This window comes from Somniosus microcephalus, chromosome 3, assembly GCF_052327205.1.
Source record: "Somniosus microcephalus isolate GS21.2 chromosome 3, FLI_Smic_1.0, whole genome shotgun sequence".
Lineage (NCBI taxonomy): Eukaryota > Metazoa > Chordata > Chondrichthyes > Squaliformes > Somniosidae > Somniosus > Somniosus microcephalus.
Genome location: NC_140989.1, coordinates 109435465 through 109458124, shown reverse-complemented (window position 1 = coordinate 109458124; position 22660 = coordinate 109435465). Strand labels below are relative to the sequence as shown.

Here is a 22660-nt window from a genome sequence, read left to right as displayed (position 1 = left end):
TTTTTTTAATTTTCTTTCAAGTTTAAGTAGTGTTTTGGGGCCAGGAGTTTTCATGAGTTTGACAGCTCTCACTATCAAACTCATGAATGAACTTTTGCAACCTCCCATTGGTTGCCCTGTGCTCACGTGATCCCAGCCGGCTCATCGCACTAAGTACGCCGCTGGGTCATGCACGCACAGTGCGGCAGGACCTCAAGCGGGCCAGTGAGAGGAAATGCAATGCGGGCCAGGATTGAAATGTCAGCGCGCCGGGTAAGTGCACATCAGGGGCTTGCACGCGCGGCAAGCTCGCGATCCTAATTTCAGGTCCAATAACCTCACCGTTATTTTGGCAGCTATTTCTGGGCCAACATTCGGGGAGTCATGCCGTGTAATGCATGATGTACCAAAAGGACCTTTGATTCCTCTAGCAGCTTTCCTTGCTTTCGATACGTACAGTCCCTGCATCTTCAGTTCTGTTTGTTACTGTTTTACTTTGAGCCAAGCAATAATATATGATGGCTGAAGTGTGACAGGAGGGCAGTGTGACAGGAAGTGCAAATGTTATAGGAATTTAGCACTTGATGCAAGACTTTTAATATATTATAGACAATGGCCTGGAATTTGCAGTGGGTAACAACAGCGAACGAACGGCGTTAGCTGTTATTACCCCTTTGAAACTGACCTCAACTTCAGGATGTAGCGCATGCACATCCTAACGGGGAAATCCTGAAGTCAATCATTCATTGCTCCGACACTGGCTGCACTGTGGACCTCACCCCCAAACCCCCCACCACCCCCCAAGCAATCAGTGTAACCTGTGAAATCAGGGAAACTGACAAAGCTTTGGCTCTTCCGTGGTAATATTGCTGTTAAATACCCCATTAAAGTTAGACGCTTTTGGATTAGGTGTATCTGGGTTTTAACAGCGTATTGATTGCTAAACAAACGTTATGACCCTGAAAAATTAATTTTAATTTTGTGGAGTGTCTCGAGAGCATTTCTAAAAAGTTAGAATCAAAGGGGCTTACTCACTTCCTGGTTCTCGGTCTGTGCGAATTCTGCATTGTGATTGGCTGCTTAGACAGCTTGTTGATGTCACAGCAGCTCGCGTTAGGGATTCCCCATTAACTTGCGCTGATTTTAACTGTACATCGGAAAAGCCAAACTTCTCGCCACAGAGATCGCGAGATCATTGTGGGAAGCTTACTTCAAAGCAAAGGCGTTCACCACTGACCGCAAATTACAGGTCATTGTTGTGTCTTTCAATAAAATGCATAGTGAAATTTGTCAGTCCTTACCATTTGGTGATACTTTCCAACACTCTGTTGAGGTTTTATTTCAGTTCCTTTATATGCTATAAAATGGATGAGTGTGTTAATCCTGAAAAAAGGTAAATAAAATTGTTACCGTTTTCATAACATTGTATTAATTGTTTTTAAAATGGAATACTTTTTTATTCATACCTGTGGTACAACATGGCGATGAACTGAATTCCCAACAACCCAGCGAACGATACCAAGAACATAAAACTGAGTGGTTCAATGGTTAGACTTTTATCTTTTGAAAAAACACCATTTGGGAGGATTTTGGGGATCTTGATGTGTATGTCAGGACCAATTGCTTGTAGGAAAAATGTTGAAACGAGCCACAGAACATTAATGATGAAGAACAGAAAGGTGGCCTGGAAAGAATGGAAGGGTTTCTTTATAATATGTCTTTATAATGTACACAAAAAGCAATGTTCCCATTGAGTACAATGTGAGTGCATACACATTTTCCAGCAATATGCTTTTATAGAGTCATAGAGTCATAGAGTAATACAGCACGGATAGAGGCCCTTCGGCCCATCGTGTCCGCGCCGGCCATCAAGCCCTGTCTAATCTAATCCCATATTCCAGCATTTGGTCCGTAGCCTTGTATGCAATGGCATTTCAAGTGCACATCCAAATGCTTCTTAAATGTTGTGAGGGTTTCTGCCTCCACAACCCTTTCAGGCAGTGAGTTCCAGACTCCAACCACCCTCTGGGTGAAAAAGTTCTTTCTCAAATCCCCTCTAAACCTCCCGCCCTTTACCTTGAATCTATGCCCCCTAGTTATTGACCCCTCTACTAAGGGAAAAAGCTCCTCAGCATCCATCCTATCTATGCCCCTCATAATTTTGTACACCTCAATCATGTCCCCCCTCAGCCTCCTCAGCTCCAAGGAAAACAAACCCAACCTGCCCAGTCTCTCTTCATAGCTGAAGCGCTCCAGCCCTGGTAACATCCTGGTGAACCTCCTCTGCACCCTCTCTAACGCGATCACATCCTTCCTGTAGTGTGGCGACCAGAACTGCACACAATATTCCAGCTGTGGCCTAACCAGTGTTTTATACAGCTCCATCATAACCTCCTTGCTCTTATATTCAATGCCTCGGCTAATGAAGGCAAGTATCCCATATGCCTTTTTTACCACCTTATCCACCTGTTCCGCCGCCTTCAGGGATCTGTGTACTTGCACACCCAGATCCCTCTGACCCTCCGTCTTGCCTAGGGTCTTTCCATTCATTGTGTATTCCTTTGCCTTGTTAGTCCCCCCAAAGTGCATCACCTCGCACTTTTCCGGGTTAAATTCCATTTGCCACTGTTCCGCCCATCTGACCAACCCATCTATATCGTCCTGCAGACTGAGGCTACCCTCCTCGCTTGCAGTCCTCTCCATGCGAGACCAAAAGTAAACCTAATTAATCAGTGCAGGTGCTCAATGGGAGCTCCTGATTTACTTTAACCACTGAAAAAACAGGAACTATATAAATTGGGTATGCTAACCTCCACCCACAGCAATTTTCCAATTCCTGGTCTTACTGAGCCAGGTTTAACCCTGGGAATGAAGCCTCACAAAATGTATCCTTTGATCTATTAGCTTGACGACACTCGCATTTTGCTTTTCTTTCAATTAGAAGGCATTTTGCACAATGGTCAAGCATTGGCAAGATAGTGTAGAAATAATGGTTGGTCTGTTATATTCAAAAAACAAAATCAGGAGAAAGGTTGGAAATCCACTTCCAATGTTAGACCCTGAAACCCGCCGATTTTCTCTGGGCCTTCTTCCTTCCACACCCAAACATAAATCAACATGGTTCCCCTTTTGAGATTGAACAAGCGATCAGATTCAGAACAGACACGCATAAGCAGTGCTTACCCTGTTCCTGAGGGACTTCAGTTCCTTCGCAATTGTTGCCTGTCTCTCTTTATCTTCTTCAATTGGTTTAAGATACAGGTTGATGAGGTCATTCCAGAATGGTTTTTCTACCTGCAGATAAAAAATAGAGAACATAAGGTCAATAAAAATGTTTTATTCCAATAGTCTATCTGAGTGGCACATTTTGCTACATACAACAAAACAGTTTTCTTACTACTCATTGAAATGAATTCACAAGGAAATTAAGAAAAATGTCATTGGCAACAACTTACTTCGTCAAGTTGTTCTTCAATAAGCATTATATGGAGTGACTGCTCTTGCAAATTGCTTATCCAATCTACATAATGAAAGCACAAGGAAAAAGATCATTCGCAGGAGTACTGCATTCAGGTCAGTTGAGCAAAAAAATCTTTCATTTTGACCTTTAAACTGCTGAAGGCTGAACACAACACTCTATTACAGTAGAAAGCAAGCTTTGAGATTCTGTGGCAGCATATGTCCAGCAGTTCAAAAAACACATAGACACAACTTGCAATTATATAGTATCTTTCATGATCTCAGGACGTCCCAAAGTGCTGCACAGCCAACAAAGTACTTTCTTTGAACTGTTGTAATGGAGGGACAAACAGTAGCCAATGTACGCACAGCAAAGTCTCACAAACAGCAATGAGATAAATAGTCAGATAATCTGTTTTAAGTGATGGTGGTCGAAGGCCAGGACACCAGGGAGAACTCCCCGGCTCTTCTTAGAATAGTGCCGTGGGATCTTTTATATCAACCTGAGAGGGCAGATGGACCCTAGGTTTAACATCCCATCTGAACGACGGCATCTCAGACAATGCAGCACTCCCTCAGTACTGCACTGGAGTGTGAGCCTAGATTGTGCGCTCAAGTGTTTAGAGTGGAGCTGGAACACACAACCTTTTGATTCAGATGCTGCCACTGAGCTGTAGGTAACATCAGCATTTTATAGCTGATCTCACCTCTCTTTCCCACCCCTTCCTCTCATCTCACTATATAGCATTACAAACCCCGATACCATCCAATCATTGGACTGGTAAAGCAACAAATTGTGTGGTATTTTCAGCCAGCACTCATTGCAAGTCCTTTTGTCCTTTCTATATCTCTGCATCGCGTCACTGCCGATCTTTTTTATTATAGAACTGCTCTCTAAAAAAACAGTTTGCATTTCAATGAACCTACCCCCTATCTGTTGGTTCTATTCCCCTCCCCTCCCCTGTTATTCTCTATTATTTTCAAACTTACTAAAATGCCCGGCCAACCTTTCAATCTTCACTTCTGGGTACACATGAAATATCAATAATCTGTTATTTCTTTTCAAAATTGCTGAATGACCTAATGTGTATTTCCAGCCTTTCTGTTTTTTATGGTAAAATGTACAGATGGTGCATCTTGTTTTTAATCACTGGAATCAATCTTTGTCCTTCTAGAAAATAAGGGGGCTACAGAACAAGGGGGCATAACTTTAAAATTAGAGCTGGGCCATTCAGGGGTGATGTCAGGAAGCACTTCTTCACACAGAGGGTAGTGGAAATCTGGAACTCTCTCCCCCAAAAAGTAGTTGGGGCTAGGTCAATTGAAAATTTAAAAATTGAGATTGATAGATTTTTATAAGACAAGGGTATTAAAAGATATGAAACCAAGGCGGGTTGATGGAGTTAAGATACAGATCAGCCATCATCTAATTGAATGGCTGAACAAGCTTGAGGGGCTGAATGGCCTATTCCTGTTCCTATGTTCCTAACGGGTGTGTATGTGAACATTGGGTAAAGATAGAATTGAACACAGCAGAGATATGGTCACACAGCCTGCTGACGTTGTTTTGGCTGACAGATCAAAAGGGCATTTGGGTGAGGTAATGGAAGGCTTGTGGCACAGGCGGAACAGTAAAGCAACATGAGTCAGTGACTTTCAGCAGAGGAGGAGGATAATCTGGAGAAAACAATTCTGGCCTAAAAAGATCCTGCAGTACTAATGTCAGTTATGCTTGTGTTGGGCATTTATTTAAAATAAAAAACTATTTCCCTCCCCAACCAGAACCTTTCTGGACAGGCCTGTCAATTAACAACAAGACATGATTTTCTAAACATTGTTAATACTCACTGTCTTTGACTCTGGGTTCCATTTCTTCTTCTTCACCAATTACACTGAAGGAAAAAAATATCAAAAATCATCTGAATAATTTTGAATATAGGGCATCAAGAAATATAAAGATACCAGAAAGTAAAAAATATACAAAGAGAAAAAGCCACAAGTGAGCCATGTCAATCTTTAGACTCCAATGAGATGATGCAATATAAAATTCAAAGGAAGAACTCCCTCCAGGGAAAAAATTGCTAAAGATTACACACAAAATTCTCAGGAACACAGCGCAAAACAGAATGGAAAGGTGGGGCTAATGCGGAGAGGCCATATTTCTGAGTGCGATGAGAATACTGATGACGGTGATGGGAGGGAATAAAAAGTTTCAGATTTATATAGATGCTTGCAAGCATACTTGAATTGAATAGTAATAGGTACATTGTCAAGAAGAATTTGCCCCCGTGAATCTTGCATTGTTTTGATAACGTGCTTGGACTCCTGTCATCTTAGTTGATGGGAAAGCATTTAGCTAATCTTTCTCATGCCAAAAAATGGAAGAAGAAACAGTCAGAATTCCCCTTTGAAAACAGAATTTTCCTTCCTATTCCCACCCCCACCCAAAAATATAGCTGAAGGAGTATAATCCCATTGAACAATCAGGGTCCCAACCTCAATTTACGAAACTGATCAAAAAGAATCCCATTGCCTCATGGATGACAAATCGTGTCGCCGGGAGGACCAAGAATCCAGCACCAAGTAGTAATCTCCAGAGTCAGGACGCCTAACAAATCAAGCCCATATAAAGCTTGGGCTCCAAGCAGCCAGGCAGCCGTCCCCTCCACCAACCCCCCCATACCAAGTGGAGAGAATCGCAAGTCCCAGAGAACCTGAGAAACTTTATAAAGAGACCTGTGATAAAGTCTGAGCTAGGAGCGGGAAGATCTAGAAACTCTTCATCATTCAGCCTTGTGAGTTTATAAGGAGCAATTTGAGGGGGGGGGGAAATCGAAGAAAATTATTGGAAAAAGAAATAAACCAAAGAAAATGTATCAATCAATAAACAATAACTAAACCTATAGTTCAGAACAAAGGAATCATAAACTAACACAGAGAACAGGGAAATGGTACTGCTAGCTGCTATTAGAATTTTATGTGGAGATGGCACCAAGTTATACTGCCCTTTAATATTACAAATCACTTTGAAAGAAAGTTACCTGTCTGCATCTTTAATGAGTTCCTTTTTATCCTCTTTGATTAGAAATTCAATATCCCAACAGAGGCATTTGCATTTCTTTTCATATCGCATAACCTGCTGAGGCTTCTTTTTGTCCGGTATCTTCGGAGTGACTGTTTCACGTGTGCCCCATGAAACGTTATTCATATTTACCATGGCGTAAATTGGCAACAACAAGTATCCACTGGGGATGCAAATTATGTACAGCAGTCCGTATATAATGAGGGAGAATTCCTGGGGATGCAGCATTGCTGTCAAGGAGAAAAGGATCATCATGGAGATGAAGAACATGCCTGTTGGAGTAATAAAGGTGTTTTCTTTGACCATTTCACCTAAAAAGCACATAACATGATGTTAGCATTTTTACTGCAAACAACGGTAAAGAAGGAGCTAATGACTCATCTTTTCTACCTATACAGTGCAAGTGAATATGAGTGTATGGAAATTAGTTTACGTTCACATGAAGCCCCTTGCCTTGTTTTTTAACCATCTCTGGTTAGGCCATGCGCTGCCCATTTTTAACAGAATTGTCCAATCGGGGTGCTACACCCAGCATAGGATCCCTATTTGAGTATTTAAGGGTTCTTGCATTGTTTTAGGTGGGCAAGCTGCTCGCCTATTTACAGGCGACCAAGGTATTCCTCCACCGCCCGCAACAACCACCACCACCAACCCCGCCACCCTCCCCCCCGGTTTTTAACTGCTGTCCGCCCATTTTTCAAGCATGAAATGGGCAGCCGTAAGTTTAATTTCTCCCCCATATTCTTATCTGTGTAAGTCGATGATTCTCTTTCTGTAATGCCACCTGTTCATTCTCCTTCTTAAACAGAGTGGGTACTTTGTTCTTTTTAATTGAAAGGCCCCTTGACATTTAGAGTAATAATTTTAAGTATGTCACACCCATTGGTTTGGTAATTAAATACTGATATGGTTACACCCTCTAATAAAGGTCCAGTCACAGGAAGTGAGAGGGATCAGAAGCAACTGACAATACATTTAAAGTGTGGTAGTGGCAAAAAAAAATGTAAAGAGCATACTGCAGCTGGTCTGCATATTGGGAGAACATATAGGCCTAGAAATTCAGTATCGCCATGTTTGGGTCGCTGCAGCCGGGCGATCGCTAAATTTAGCGACCGGCGCAACTTAGCGCCATCTTCGCCGAAATTGAGTTGCTTCGCCCCAAGAGGTTGCTGCTGCACTAAAGCAGGCGGTGCACGACTATCATAAGGCGTTAAGCCGGCGAGACGGGGCGTTACCACCGAGGGCGGGCGCAGCGCAGGTGCGGCAAGTTGCTGATTGAAGGCAGACACGCTGGTGCCGGTCAGCTCTTAAAGGGGGAGGGTCGATTTGTTTTGCTGCGACGCCCTGCACACTGCAGCCCTGAATCAAGGCCTGAACATAGCTGCTTCACCAGTTCAACACCCAGGACTATGGAGAAGGCTAGGGAGCGAGCACAGCGCTTCAGCGAGGGTGCCCTGAAGCTACTGGTTGGCGCAGTGGAGCGCAGGCGACCTATCCTCTTCCCTGGTAGTGGCAGGAGGCCGCTGCCCAGTGAGTATAGAAAAGCCTGGAGGGAGGTGGCAAACAGGGTGACCTCCAACAGCATGGTTGCCAGGACTCCTGTGCAATGCAGAAAAAAGTTCAACGACCTCACTCGGGTTGTCAGGGTGAGTACCCTTTCCAGTATCCACTTTATCCCTGCATGTGCACCTCACTTTATGGCCAAAGGGACCTGAAAGCCCCAATGCCCAGCCCTCATCCAACAGCAATGGGACTCTCATGAAAATCACTTGCACATTCAGCACTTTACACACTGTCAGGGCTATTCCACCATGGGAGGCAGTGCAGGCAAGATGAGGGCTTGACACTGTCAATGCTATTCTACCATGGGAGGCAGTGCAGGCAAGATGAGGGCTTGACACTGTCAGGGCTATTCCACCATGGGAGGCAGTGCAGGCAAGATGAGGGCTTGACACTGTCAGGGCTATTCCACCATGGGAGGCAGTGCAGGCAAGATGAGGGCTTGACACTGTCAGGGCTATTCCACCATGGGAGGCAGTGCAGGCAAGATCCGGGCTTGACGCTGTCAGGGCTATTCCACCATGGGAGGCAGTGCAGGCAAGATGAGGGCTTGACACTGTCAGGGCTATTCCACCATGGGAGGCAGTGCAGGCAAGATCAGGGCTTGACACTGTCAGGGCTATTCTACCATGGGAGGCAGTGCAGGCAAGATCAGGGCTTGACACTGTCAATGCTATTCCACCATGGGAGGCAGTGCAGGCAAGATGAGGGCTTGACACTGTCAGGGCTATTCCACCATGGGAGGTAGTGCAGGCAAGATCAGGGCTTGACACTGTACTTAGAGTCCGTCCTTTCTCTTGCAGGGCAAGCTGGCCCACAATCGCAGGCAGCAGCGACAGACCGGGGGAGGCCATCCTGACCTCAAAGAGCTCAGCGGCCTGGAGCAGCGAGTGGAGCAGATTATGGGAGGCCGGCTGATTTGCCCCTTCGCCAGTGGAGATGCCGACCCCGTTCTGGACAGCAATGGTAAGGTCATCACCTTTTTGACCTCTCTCTTTCCACTTGTGCCTCACACCAGCATCCTTTGCCACTCTCGAACCAATGCAGTGCATAGCAGCACTCATGCCTCCCTCGCTGCCGCCCTGTCCTCACTCTAAAGCAACTCTTGTGCCTCCCTGCTTTCAGATGGTGAATCGCCAGGTGAGGAGGCGAGCCCTTAAGCTGGCACTGTGTCTGATTCAGAATTTGAGGAGGAGGAAGAGGAAGCCGGCCCATCAGTGCCACCCTCAGCTGACGCAGCCCGTGGCCATGATGGGGACACGTCTTCCCTGGAGGGGAGCAGGGGGGAAGGGTGTGATGACGGTGAAGCTCCGGGGCCCAGCAGGCTGCAGCAACACGGGAGGGGTGGGGAAGCTCAGCGGCCTTCTCCCCGGAGGGTGAGTGTGGCCTCCAGTCCTGCTACAGTGAGCGCAGAGGAGGTGTGGCTCCTTGGTGAAATGGGCGCCCAGGCTGAGCGCAGGCACACTGAGCTCATGGCAGCAGTGGCAAGGATGCCTGACTCCATAGAGTCACTGGCAAGGAGTGTTTAGGAATTCGGGGCAGCACAGGCCAGGAGTCTGCAGGACTTCGCGGCATCACAGGCAGCTCAGTCGTGCCGTGCATTCACTGGCTGGTCTGATGCAGACACAGGCCAGGGCCACACGGGCACTAACTGCTGCCACCCTCGCTGGATTGGCCAGGCATCAATGGGGCCCTCGCCGTGCCGCAGCAGCCCAGCAGTCTGTGCTTCAGCAGATTGCTGCGCATGCTTCAGTGCTGGCCCGTGCGAGTGCCAGTGTCTCGGCCGACCAGGAAATGCCTGTGCTCTGTCAGGTTGGCAGCATTCCTGCAGCCAACAGTGTCACTCCTCCACTGCAGCTGCCACCACCCGTAGGACAGACTGCTGCCACCCAAGCAGAGTTGGAGCAGTCAGAAGCTGGGCTCTCCAGGCCCAGAGCTGGTCCAGGCCATCTCCCAAGGGCATCTGCCGTCTCACCATCTGACCCTCAGCAGCCTTCCCCCAGCCTTGCTGCAGCCACTGGGGTCCCATTGAGGAGGAGCTGCAGGGCAGGAAGGGCCAATCGCGGAAGCGAGGCGGATCACCCTCGCAGGCGAAAAAGTAGAAGGTGTGGCAAAATGTTTTTTTTATATGAAGGCCAAGAATGTTGTGTTTGTTTTTTATATGAAGGCCGAGAATCATGGTCATTTTTGTTTAACTGTTTTTTTCATTTTTTCAAGGTTGTGAGAGCCAGTTATGTGTCTGACTGTTTTTTGGGGGGTTTCTCTGAATTTGTTTGTCATGCGGGAAAGGCACAGAGTTTGTAAAATAAAAATTTTTCTTTATTCAGATTGTCCATGTTTGCATTTTGAACTATTTGTTGCCTTGACCGGCTGAGGGTTTGCGGAGCAGCTCCATTCATGTTCTTTCATTGGCACAAGCCATTCCCTGAGAGGGGACCTAGAACTGAGTTGCAATAATCCGCCGACGGACGGCCCTTGCACTTTGTGCCTCCCTCCCGTCTTGGTGCTCCTCCTCCTCAGCCTCCTCCTCTGGTGGTCCTCCAATGTCTGCTGGCAGTGGCTGAGTCCTGAGGATAGCCAGGTTGTGCAGCATGCAGCACACTACAACGAAATGGGAGACTCGCTCAGGCGAGTACTGTAGTGCTCCTCCGGAACGGTCCAGACAGCGGGACCGTTGCTTGAGCATACCGATTGTGCCTCAATGATGTTCCTGGTAGCTTGATGGCTGTCATTGTATCATTCTTCAGCAGGGGTGCTGGGCACACGGAGCGGGGTCATCAGCCAGGTGCACAAAGGATAGCCCTTGTCCCCGAGAAGCCAGCCTCCTGGGTGAGCCGGGGCTTCAAAAATGTCTGCAACAGAAGTCTGGCGCAGGATGTAGGCATCGTGGCTGCTGCCTGGAAAGCGGGCATTGACAGCTAGTATGAGCTGCCTGTGGTCACACACCAACTGGACGTTGAGCGAATGGTAGCCCTTCCGGTTGTGGTAATCCTCGGCATTCTGTAGAGGTGCCCGCAAAGCCACATGCGTGCAGTCAATGGCGCCCTGCACCATGGGGAAGCCCGCTATTCTTGCAAATCCCATTGCACGCTCTTGCTGCTTGTCCAGGGTCATGGGGAAGGAGATGTACTGTTGTCTCCTTCTGAAGAGGGCATTCGTCACCTGGCGGATGCAGCAATGTACTGCGAACTGGGAGATATTGGCAATGTCCCCAGTAGCAGATTGGAAGGAGCCGGCGGCATAGAAGTTGAGAGCCACTGTCACCTTCACTGCCACCGACAGAGACGTCCTGCTCCTCAGCTGTGGCTGCAGATCTCTCTGAAGCAGGTGGCAGATCTCTGTGACCACCTCCCTTCTGAATCACGGCCTCCGAACACACTGCTCCTCAGACATGTTCAGATATGAGAACTGCTGGCGGTATACCCTGGGTGGGTAAGGCCTCCTGTGCCAACGCCTGTTGGCCTTTCTCCATCTGGCCATGGCTGGCATTCTCTCTCGGCGTCTCTGAGCCCTTTGAATGCAATGCAGAAAGCCAACGTTTCCACCCATTGCAGCCCCCATTATATGTGGCAATTCAAGGCTATGGCACTGAATGTTAAATCCAACTGTAAAGCTCTGGCCTGAAGCCAGAAGTACCTGTGCGAGCGCTGAGTCAAAGCAGAAAGCTCTCTCCCTTTGTCTCTCTCCAAACATCTCTCTCTCACACAGAAGGAGTGGAACAAAATGGCTGCCACAAAGAATGGAGGAAGAATCCCCTTTAAATAGCGCCCCCCGCGCCCCGCAGTGACTGGGAACCGTTCCACTCAACCAGTCGCTGGGGGCACCAGGCGCACAGAAGGGGGGCGCCACTGAAGTTCCGGTTCGGGGTGCATCAAGGGCGTTGCACCATGAAATGACATCAGGATCTGCGCGCGCAGCTGAGCGGGCGCTACGGTTTTGCGCCGCCGCGAAATCTTGACTGAAGTTCGCGAGAGGCGCAGATCGCGCCGCGCCCGGGCACTAGCCGCTTTGCGCCACACTTCTCCTCCTCCTAAGGCGCTAGTGGCTGGCGCCAGCAACTGAATTTCTAGGCCATAGTATTAACAAATATTAGCAGGTGTTAAAAATAACCACAGTTTGATAAACTCTCACCAAAGGGGTAGCCTGATCCTCTAATCCCAAATTCATTCTTTAACTCAAACCCAAGTGATCCCTTTAATTCAGTCCACCTCTTCCCCTTCCCTAGATGGGGAAGGGTGGGCAGGGGGTGTTGAAGAAGGGGGGAAATGGATCTTGAAAAAGTAGGGAATAGGGAATATAACTAACTCCTCCCAGTTTCAGCCTTGATACAATTTTTCTAGCATCCGTGTTACTTTCTTGGTCAACACCACTTAAAGGAATCCATTTAGGATCTATCCAAGTGCTATGGAAACATAATATCAGAAGTAAAACTAACATTGAAGGTCTCTATGAATCACCATTAGCATCCATGTTTGGAACATAAGTGTACACTTTCCTTTTTCTACTCTCAAATAGCATCTGAAATGCAGGTGCAATGCAGAGAAAGAATGGGCACTTTGTCCCCAATCCATGCCTAAAGAACACTGCAGCCGAATTTCCTTTATGGCTTTTCTACTGGCTGCACCTGACCGTGTTTGAAGAGTGCACAGCAATGTAAATGACATACACAGATACTTCTGTACTATAAAAGAGTCAGGTGTAGACAGGAGCAGTCTGCTCCATATAAACCTGGTACTATTGCTTCCTTTGCTGCCCTATCTGTTTTAAAGGGATAGGTTGGTGTTGTCAAAAAAAGAGGGCTAACGAAAGCATCAGGAAAGCCAGAAGTGAATTTCAGTGCTCTCAAAAATGCAGCAACAGCTGCAATATAATTCCTAGTCCCAGAATGGCACAAAAATCCAGATTTTCAGCAGCATCAGTTTCTGTCCTGGACCTTCTCCTGCAGCAGCCCTTTCAATGCTGCTGCTTCACACAATACCTACATTTTTCACCAGCAAAGCTGCCAATTTTAATTTCCTTGAGTAAAGCCAAGCCCTCAAATTCTACATAAATATTTCCTTTACTACAGCAAGAAAGGTACCTTGTTGGAGAATACAGTGTTACTACTAATATAATATAAAATTAGGTTGCAACTGGAGCTACTAAAATCTGTGCGAAGTGGTTTAAGTCACCCACCTAATTTTCACTATATCTTTAATATGGATACTAATGGTGATTCATAATGACATGCAGTATCTATATATATAAATCGGTCGATCTGTCTGTCTGTCATTCTGTCATTCTGTCTGTCATCGCGTGTGCGTCTGGCGGGCTATGCGCTCGAAAGTTACAGGGCGTACCTACGCATGCGTTACCTCCAAAGAAAGCTTACGCTTCTGAGACGGTTTTAAGCGTATTTACGTTTCGGCCGGGCTAAAATCGCGCCCGCGGTATCCCAAAAACCTTCAACATTCCGCTCATTAGCATCTCATTATCCGCTCATTAGCGACAGAGTGACCTCGAGCTCGACCAATCGTACGGCGTCTTGCTGCCGCGTGCGGCCGGGCCCTCCTACGGTCGAGTGACGGGACGATTGACCAATCCTACGCTTTGGTGACCTGACGGTCGACCAATCGGTGCGTGTGTGGGCGGGTCTTATCGTTCTGAACCGAGGTGAGTCGCCGCCATCTTGCTTCCATTCTTTTTCCTGCTTTCTGCGTCTTTCTTTTCAAATATACATTTCCACCAAAATAAAATTGAATTTATTAAATTGTTTTTAAAAAAATCACTCATTTGTAAACCTAACCTGAACATTCTTTTTCCTACCTTTCCCCGTTTTTTTCTTAGGCCTCAAAGCCTGCGCCTTTCTTGCCCAGCCAGGCCCAAGCTAGGTGATTGCACTTCTGCTAAGCTCCTCACCCCCGCCCGCCGTGTCAAGTTACCCAGGGCAACGGCGTCAGCCACGAGGGTCAGGGTGCGCGCGCAGCAGGAGCAGGTGAGACGCGGCGTCTCTGTTCCGCGCTCGGCGGGGGGGGGCGGGGCTCGGCCGCCGGCCGTCTCTCAGAGCCGCAATCGGCCTCGGCCAGGGGGGGGCGTGGCTCGGCTGCCGGCCGTCTCTCAGAGCCGCAATCGGCCTCGGCCGGGGGGGGGGGGGCGTGGCTCGGCCGCCGGCCGTCTCTCAGAGCGGCAATTGGGCTCGGCCGGGGGGGGGGCGGGGCTCAGCCGCCGGCCGTCTCTCAGAGCCGCAATCGGGCTCGGCCGGGGGGGGCGGGGCTCGGAGAGCGGGGCTCTCGGCCTGGGCCCCCCCCGCCCCTTCCCGCCCCCCCCTTCCCCCCCCCGCCGCCCCCCCCTTCCCCCCCCCGCCCCCCCCTCTCCCCCCCTTCCCCCCCACCCCCCCACCCCCACCTTCTCCCCCCCCGCCCCTTCCCCCCGCACCCTCCCTTCCCCCCGCCCCTTTCCTCCCCCTCCCTTCCCTTCCTCCCCCTCCCTTCCCTTCCCCCCTCCCTTCCCCCCCGCCCCTTCCCCCCCACCCTCCCTTCCGCCCCCGCCCTCCCTTCCCCCCACCCGCTCTCTCTCTTCCCCCCAGTCGCTCTCTCTCTTCCCCCCAGTCGCTCTCTCTCTACCCCCCAGTCACTCTCTCTCTTCCCCCCCAGTCGCTCTCTCTCTTTCCCCCCCAGTCGCGCTCTCTCTATCTCTTCTCCCCCCCCCCCAAGTCGCTCTCTCTCTCTCTCTTCCAACAACAACATGCCCTCGAAAAAGCCTCGGCACCGCCGGGCACTCCAGCTAGTCTATATATATAAATCGGTACATCTGTCTGTCTGTCTGTCATTCTGTCTGTCATTCTGTCATTCTGTCTGTCATCGCCTGTGCGTCTGTCGGGCTATGCGCTCGAAAGTTACAGGGCGTACCTACGCGCGCGTTACCTCCAAAGAAAGCTTACGCTTCCGAGACGGTTTTAAGCGTATTTACGTTTCGGCCGGGCTAAAATCACGCCCGCGGTATCCCAAAAACCTTCAACATTCCGCTCATTAGCATCTCATTATCCGCTCATTAGCGACAGAGTGACCTCAAGGTCGACCAATCGTACGGCGGCTTGCTGCCGCGTGTAGCCGGGCCCTCCTTCGGTCGAGTGACGGGATGATTGACCAATCCTACACTTTGGTGACCTGACGGTCGACCAATCGGTGCGTGTGTGGGCGGGCCTTATCGTTCTGAACCGAGGTGAGTCGCCGCCATCTTGCTTCCATTCTTTTTCCTGCTTTCTGCGTCTTTCTTTTCAAATATACATTTCCACCAAAATAAAATTGAATTTATTAAATTGTTTTTAAAAAAATCACTCATTTGTTAATATTTTCTCTAACCTGAACATTCTTTTTCCTACCTTTCCCCGTTTTTTTCTTAGGCCTCAAAGCCTGCGCCTTTCTTGCCCAGCTAGGCCCGAGCTAGGTGATTGCGCTTCTGCTAAGCACCTCACGCGCCCCCCCCCCCGTGTCACGTTACCCAGGGCAACGGCGTCAGCCACGAGGGTCAGGGTGCACGCGCAGCAGGAGCAGGTGAGACGCGGCGTCTCTGTTCCGCGCTCGGTGGGGGGCGGGGCTCGGCCGCCGGCCGTCTCTCAGAGCCGCAATCGGCCTCGGCCGGGGGGGGGGGGGGCGCGGGGCTCGGCCGCCGGCCGTCTCTCAGAGCTGCAATCGGGCTCGGCCGGGGGGGGGGCGGGGCTCGGCCGCCGGCCGTCTCTCAGAGCCGCAATCGGGCTCGGCCGGGGGGGGGGCAGGGCTCGGCCACCGGCTGTCTCTCAGAGCCGCAATCGGGCTCGGCCGGGGGGGGGGCGGGGCTCTCGGCCTGGGCCCCCCCCGCCCCCCCCATCCCGCCCCGCCGCCCCCCCCCTTCCCCCCCGCCCCCCCTTCCTCCCCCGCCTTCCCCCCGCCCCCCCTTCCCCCCCCGGCCCCCCCTTCCCCCCCGCCCCTTCCCCCCCTCCCTTCCCCCCCGCCCCTTTCCCCCCCTCCCTTCACCCCCTCCCTTCACCCCCTCCCTTCCCCCCCTCCCTTCCCCCTCCCTTCCCCCCTCCCTTTCCCCCTCCCTTCCCCCCGCCCCTTCCCCCCGCCCCTTGCCCCCCCGCCCTCCCTTCCCCCCCCGCTCTCTGCCCCCCACCCGCTCTCTCTCTACCCCCCAGTCGCTCTCTCTCTTCCCCCCCAGTCGCGCTCTCTCTCTCTCTTCTCCCCCCCCCCAGTCGCTCTCTCTCTCTCTCTTCCAACAACAACATGCCCTCGAAAAAGCCTCAGCACCACCGGGCACTTTAGCTAGTTAATTCATAAATTAATATCAACATGAAAAAGTAATCAATATTTCAAATTTTTTAAATGATCAATTTAAAATGTTTGCATTGATAAAGATAGTTGTTGTACATTATAAATTTTATTTCTAAAGAAATCTAGAAGTATAATCAATGAAACACTCACCAATGATGGACATTATTGTTGCAATCATTAGAAAGGCATAAAAGATGCTCATAACTGCAGCAATATTGACCTGGGTATCTGATTTGACTTTGTAACAGATCAACATGTAGAGAGCAGGAGGAATGATTCCAAGAGCCAGAGCAACATTTCCATTCCAGTTACACACAAAGGTAAATGCTCCTGTAAAAGTTACAAAAATTCATCTACATTGTATTACAAAGAACATTTATGTTATTAAGATTGGATAAAAAAAATGAATAAATTTATCCTACAAGTTTTCTGTTACTTCCCTTATGGATTTAGTATTAATTAGTATTTCAGATGTCATATTTGGAGACTTTTCTGCTTTTCATTCACTGATGCCAAATACAGCCTCCTGAAGATCTACTTGTTAGACCACAGCCAGAAATTTCCTCAAAGTTGCTCCCTCTGGGCCACCGTAACTTTGCCGTAAGCAAGCTTTTCACCAAAGCAAGCTTCCAGCGAAGTACTAGGCCCATGTCTTCAATCACCATCCCTAACTTTTCCACTATTGGTGATTGGTGTCCATTTTCCCCTCCTCTCTGCAAAGTTTTTTGGGACATTTTTCTATATTAAGGCTGTTGTATAAGTGAAACTTGTTACTGTTGTTGTAGACCTGGTTCACATTGCTGCAATGTGTTTCAGCTCTTACTTTCAGAGGGCCACCCCATACTGTATTGATGGGATACACAATGTCACTGTGAGTGAAATTGTTTAACAAGTGCTTGGTGGGCATTGACTGCATGAAAATGTATTTGGTGAGAATGAAAAGCCATGAAAATGACAGGTGCAAATGACACCATTATGTGATTCAGTCTGATGTATGTCACCACACTACAGGGTATACTAGGCAATCCTATGCTCCCAGTAGGGAGACTTGCTTGATGGGAATGGAGGACTGGAGAATCAGTGCTACAGTGTTGTAGGCAATCTGCACTCCCATCAAGCAACACTTCCTGTTCGGAGCACAGGATTACTGAACTTACCCTCATGTGCTGTGGCATTTGAGTTGAGAGAGAGTGTGGTAACTGGGAGAAAAGTCATTTAAGTGTATTTTGTGAATTTTAGTGTGTTAAAAAGTTAATTATTTGAAGTGAGTTTAATTTTTTAAGTGTAAATTAAACTGCTGGGGGGTTTAAACTGGAAGTAGAATCTGGGTATAAAAGGGGCAGGACTAGTGTGGCTGCACAGAGTGCGGTGCATTGAGTGTAAGCAGAGTTTGGTAAGTGGGAGAGTTCGGGTAAGTGGGAGGTGAGGGGGTGTTTTTGCTCTGTTTTGTTCCCCACTCCCAGGCTTAGACAGAACTACGGAAGCGGAGCAGCGAGACGAGTCAACCAAACAGGCCCCACAGACAGTATTCAAAGAGAAGGTTGGTGATCAGCTGGTTGGTAGGTTTTCTTCCTTCTCTTTTATACCTTTAAGTTGGTAAGTCCTATTGAATAGTGCTGCGATATTATCATCTATATCCGGGCAGGGTCTTCATAACTAATAATAAGAAATTTAATTAATTATATAGAATGGAGCAGGTGATGTGTTACTGTTGCGAGATGTGGGAGCTGGTGGACCCCATTGAGGCTCACGGTGATTACATCTGCGACAAGTGTTTGCTGCTAGAGGAACTCCGGCTCCGTATTGAGGTGCTTGAGACCGAGCTTCAGACACTGCGACACATCAGGGAGGGGGAGAAGTTCCTGGACTTTATGTTTCAGGAGGTAGTCACACCTATGAAATTAATTAATTCAGATGTAGTCCGTGGTCAGGGACAGGACAGTGTGACTATGAGTGAGGCAGGTACAGGGATCCAGGAGGTAGTGTTGAAGGAGCCGCATTCCTTGCTCTTGTCAAACAGTTTTGAGATTCTTTCTGCCTGTGAGGGCGGGAGTGGGGACTGCAGGGCGGATGAGCAACCTGGCCACAGCACCATGGAACAGGGGGCCATTCAAGTGGCCAAAAAAGAAATGTTGTAGTGGTAGGGGATAGTATCATTAGGGGGATAGATAGGGTTCTCTGCAGTCGAGAGCGGGAATCCCGAAGGCTGTGTTGTCTGCCCGGTGCCAGGGTTAAGGACATCTCTTCTGGGCTGGAAAGAAACTTGGAGCGGGAGGGGGAGGATCCAGTTGTCTTGGTCCATGTTGGTACAAACGACGTAGATAGGACAAGGAAGAAGGTTCTGTTAAAGGAGTATGAACAGCTAGGGGTCAAATTAAAAAACAGAACCTCAAGGGTAATAATCTCTGGATTATTACCTGAGCCACGAGCGAATTTGGCTAGGATAAATAAAATTAGAGAGTTAAATGCGTGGCTCCAAGACTGGTGTGGGAAAAATGGGTTTTGCTTCTTGGGACATTGGCACCAGTACTGGGACAAGAGGGAGCTGTTCCGTTGGGACGGACTTCACTTGGCCAGTGCTGGGACTAGAATCCTGGCGAATCATATAACGAGGGCTTTAAACTAATTAGTGGGGGGCAGGTTTCTAGAGTGCAAATAATAAAAATGACTACGGAGAAGGTCATAGACTTAGGTAGCAGTGGGGGAATTAAAAAACAGAGTGTGTCAGGAAGGGACAGAAGGTATGGAGTAAAAGGTAAAGTAGTAAAAGGGGAAAAAGCAGGAACAAAGTGTCATAAAACATATTTGAAAGTTCTTTATCTGAATGCACGTAGCATTCGTAACAAAATGGACGAGTTAACGGCACAAATAACTACATATGGGTATGATCTTGTGGCCATTACAGAAACATGGCTGCATGGTGACCATGACTGGGAATTAAATATACCAGGTTATTTAACAATCAGGAAGGACAGGCAGGAAGGAAGGGGAGGTGGGGTGGCTATGTTAATAAAGGATTGAATCACTGTAATACAGAGAAATGATATTGGGTCAAAGGATCAGGATAGTGAAACAGTTTGGGTGGAGATACGGAATAATAAGGGGAAAAAAACACTAGTGGGCATAGTCTATAGGCCTCTGAACAGTTGCAACTCTGTTGGGCGGAGTATTAATCAGGAAATAGTTGAGGCTTATAATAAGGGAACAGCTATAATTATGGGGGATTTTAACTATCATATTAACTGGACAAATCAAATTGGGCAGGGCAGCCTTGAGGATGAGTTCATTGAGTGTATTAGGGATGGGTTTCTTGAGCAGTATGTAACTGAACCGACCAGGGGGCAAGCAACCTTAGATTTGGTCCTGTGTAATGAGACAGGATTAATTAAAAATGTCCTAGTAAAGGATCCCCTTGGAATGAGTGACCATAACATGGTTGAATTCCATATTCAATTAGAGGGTGAGAAGGTTGGATCTCAAACAAGCGTGCTGAGCTTGAATAAAGGAGACTATGAAGGTATGAGAGCGGAATTGATTAGAGTGGACTGGGAAAATAGATTAAAGGGTAAGATGGTACATGATCAGTGGTGTACATTTAAGGAGTTATTTTACAACTTCCAAAAAAATATATATTCCACTGAGGAAAAAAGGGTGTAAAAGAAAAGATAGCCATCCGTGGCTAAGTAAAGTAATTAAGGATAGTATCCGACTAAAAACAAGGGCATATAAGGTAGCCAAATCTAGTGGGAGGATAGAAGATTGGGAAGTCTTTAAAAAACAGCAAAAAAATAACTAAAAGATTGATTAAGAAAGGGAAGATAGATTATGAAAGTAAATTAGCAAAAAATATAAAAACAGATAACAAAAGTTTCTATAGTTATATAAAAAGAAAAAGGGTGGCTAAAGTAAATGTTGGTCCCTTAGAGGATGAGACCGGGAAATTAATGGTGGGAAATATGGAGATGGCAAAAACACTGAATAATTATTTTGTATCAGTCTTTACAGTAGAAGACACAAAGAATATCCCAACACTGGACAAGCAGGGGGCTCTGGGGGGAAGGAGCTAAATACGATTAAAATCACTAAGGAAGTGGTACTTGGTAAAATAATGGGACTCAAGGCGGATAAATCCCCTGAACCTGATGGCTTACATCCTAGGGTCTTGAGGGAAGTGGCGGTAGGGATTGTGGATGCATTGGTAATAATTTTCCCAAACTCCCTGGACTCAGCAAAGATCCCGGCAGATTGGAAAACTGCTAATGTAACACCCTTATTTAAAAAGGGTAGTAGGCAGAAGGCTGGAAACAATAGACCTGTTAGTCTAACATCTGTGGTTGGTAAAATTTTAGAGTCCATTATTAAGGAGGCAGTAACGGGACATTTGGATAAACATAATTTAATAGGACAAAGTCAGCATGGTTTTATGAAGGGGAAGTCATGTTTGACAAATTTGCTTGAGTCCTTTGAGGAAGTAACATACAGGGTGGATAAAGGGGAACCAGTGGATGTAGTGTATTTAGACTTCCAAAAGGCATTTGACAAGGTGCCACACAAAAGATTATTACTCAAGATAAAAAATCATGGGATTGGGGGTAATATTCTGGCATGGGTGGAGGATTGGCTATCTAACAGAAAGCAGAGAGTTGGGATAAATGGTTCGTTCTCAGGCTGGCAATCAGTAACTAGTGGTGTTCCGCAGGGGTCAGTGCTGGGTCCCCAACACTTTACAGTCTATATTAACGATTTGGAGGAGGGGACCGAGTATAACATATCAAAGTTTGCAGATGGTACAAAGATGGGAAGGAAAGTAGTGAGTGAGGAGGACATAAAAAACCTGCAAAGGGACATAGACCGGCTAAGTAAGTGGGCAGAGATTTGGCAGATGGAATACAATACTGGAAAGTGTGAGGTTATGCATTTTGGTAGGAAAAATCATAGAGCAAGTTATTATCTTAATGGCAAGAAACTAGAAAGTACTGTAATACAAAGGGACCTGGGGGTCCTGGTGCACAAAACTCAAAAAGTTAGTATGCAGGTGCAGCAAGTGATCAAGAAGGCCAATGGAATGTTGGCTTTTATTGCTAGGGGGATAGAATATAAAAGCAGGGAGGTATTGCTGCAGTTGTACAAGGTATTGGTGAGACAGCACCTGGAATACTGCATACAGTTTTGGTGTCCATACTTAAGAAAAGACATACTTGCTCTCGAGTCAGTACAAAGAAGGTTCACTCGGTTAATCCCGGGGATGAGGGGATGGACATATGAGGAGAGGTTGAGTAGTTTGGGACTCTACTCATTGGAGTTCAGAAGGATGAGAGGCGATCTTATTGAAACATACAAGATTGTGAAGGGGCTTGATCGGGTGGATGTGGTGAGGATGTTCCCAATGATGGGTGAAACTAGAACTAGGGGGCATAATCTTAGAATAAGGGGCTGCTCTTTCAAAACTGAGATGAGGAGAAACTTCTTCACTCAGAGGGTGGTAGGTCTGTGAAATTTGCTGCCCCAGAAAGCTGTGGAAGCTACATCATTAAATAAATTTAAAACAGAAATAGACAGTTTCTTAGAAGTAAAGGGAATTAGGGGTTACGGGGAGCGGGCAGGAAATTGGACATGAATCTATGTTTGGAACGGTCATGGCCCTGTGGGTAACGGAGCGGGCCCAGGGGCCGTGTAGCCTGGTTCTGTTCCTACTTCTTGTGTTCTAATTATGTGTTCGATTTCAGGAGATGGTTCTATTCCTGTTCCTGGCTGGGGTGGAGATCACCTTTTACAGAAGGTAAGTACTGTAGAAAATATAGGGACAGTGATCTCCTGGACGAGTTTCGATCGCCTAGATGGGTCGGAGAGGAATTTCCCAGATTTTTTTTCTCCCAAATTGGCCATTGGGTTTTTTACCTGGTTTTTCGCCTCTCCCAGGAGATCACATGGGTTCGGGTGGGATGGAGAGTGACAGAAGATTTGAGGTTAGGATCAGATCAGCCATGATCTTATTGAATGGTGGAGCATGCTCGAGGGGCCGATTGGCCTACTCCTGCTCCTATTTCTTATGTTCTTATGTTCTTATGTAAGCAAATGAAACAAGATTTGCCAAATACACTATTTTTTAAATGAAAACTGTGACCTTTTGTTTGATTCTGAATGCTGGACAGTTTGAGGTGTGCATCCCACTGTGAGGCTAGCATCTAAGATTCTTTATAATTATGTTAGCAGATCCTGACGTGGCACATGAATGGATGGCTGTGTGCCAGCACACCCTACATATTGAGGCAGAAGCCTGCACTCTCACTAA

At 47.7% G+C, this 22660-nt stretch overlaps 1 protein-coding gene across 1 annotated transcript in view; it reads right to left on the bottom strand.

Moving 5' to 3' along the window:
• Window positions 1-22660, bottom strand: part of LOC147121257 (chitin synthase chs-2-like) — a 73093-nt gene that overhangs the window by 12888 nt on the left and 37545 nt on the right. Inside the window, exons 12-18 of the mRNA XM_085977740.1 lie at window positions 16519-16698; window positions 6480-6831; window positions 5287-5330; window positions 3435-3499; window positions 3163-3273; window positions 1446-1663; window positions 1281-1362 (exon numbers count right to left, since the gene is read on the bottom strand). Of these exons, the coding sequence (XP_085833866.1) occupies window positions 1281-1362; window positions 1446-1663; window positions 3163-3273; window positions 3435-3499; window positions 5287-5330; window positions 6480-6831; window positions 16519-16698 (1052 nt within the window). The remainder of the gene's footprint in view (window positions 1-1280; window positions 1363-1445; window positions 1664-3162; window positions 3274-3434; window positions 3500-5286; window positions 5331-6479; window positions 6832-16518; window positions 16699-22660) is intronic.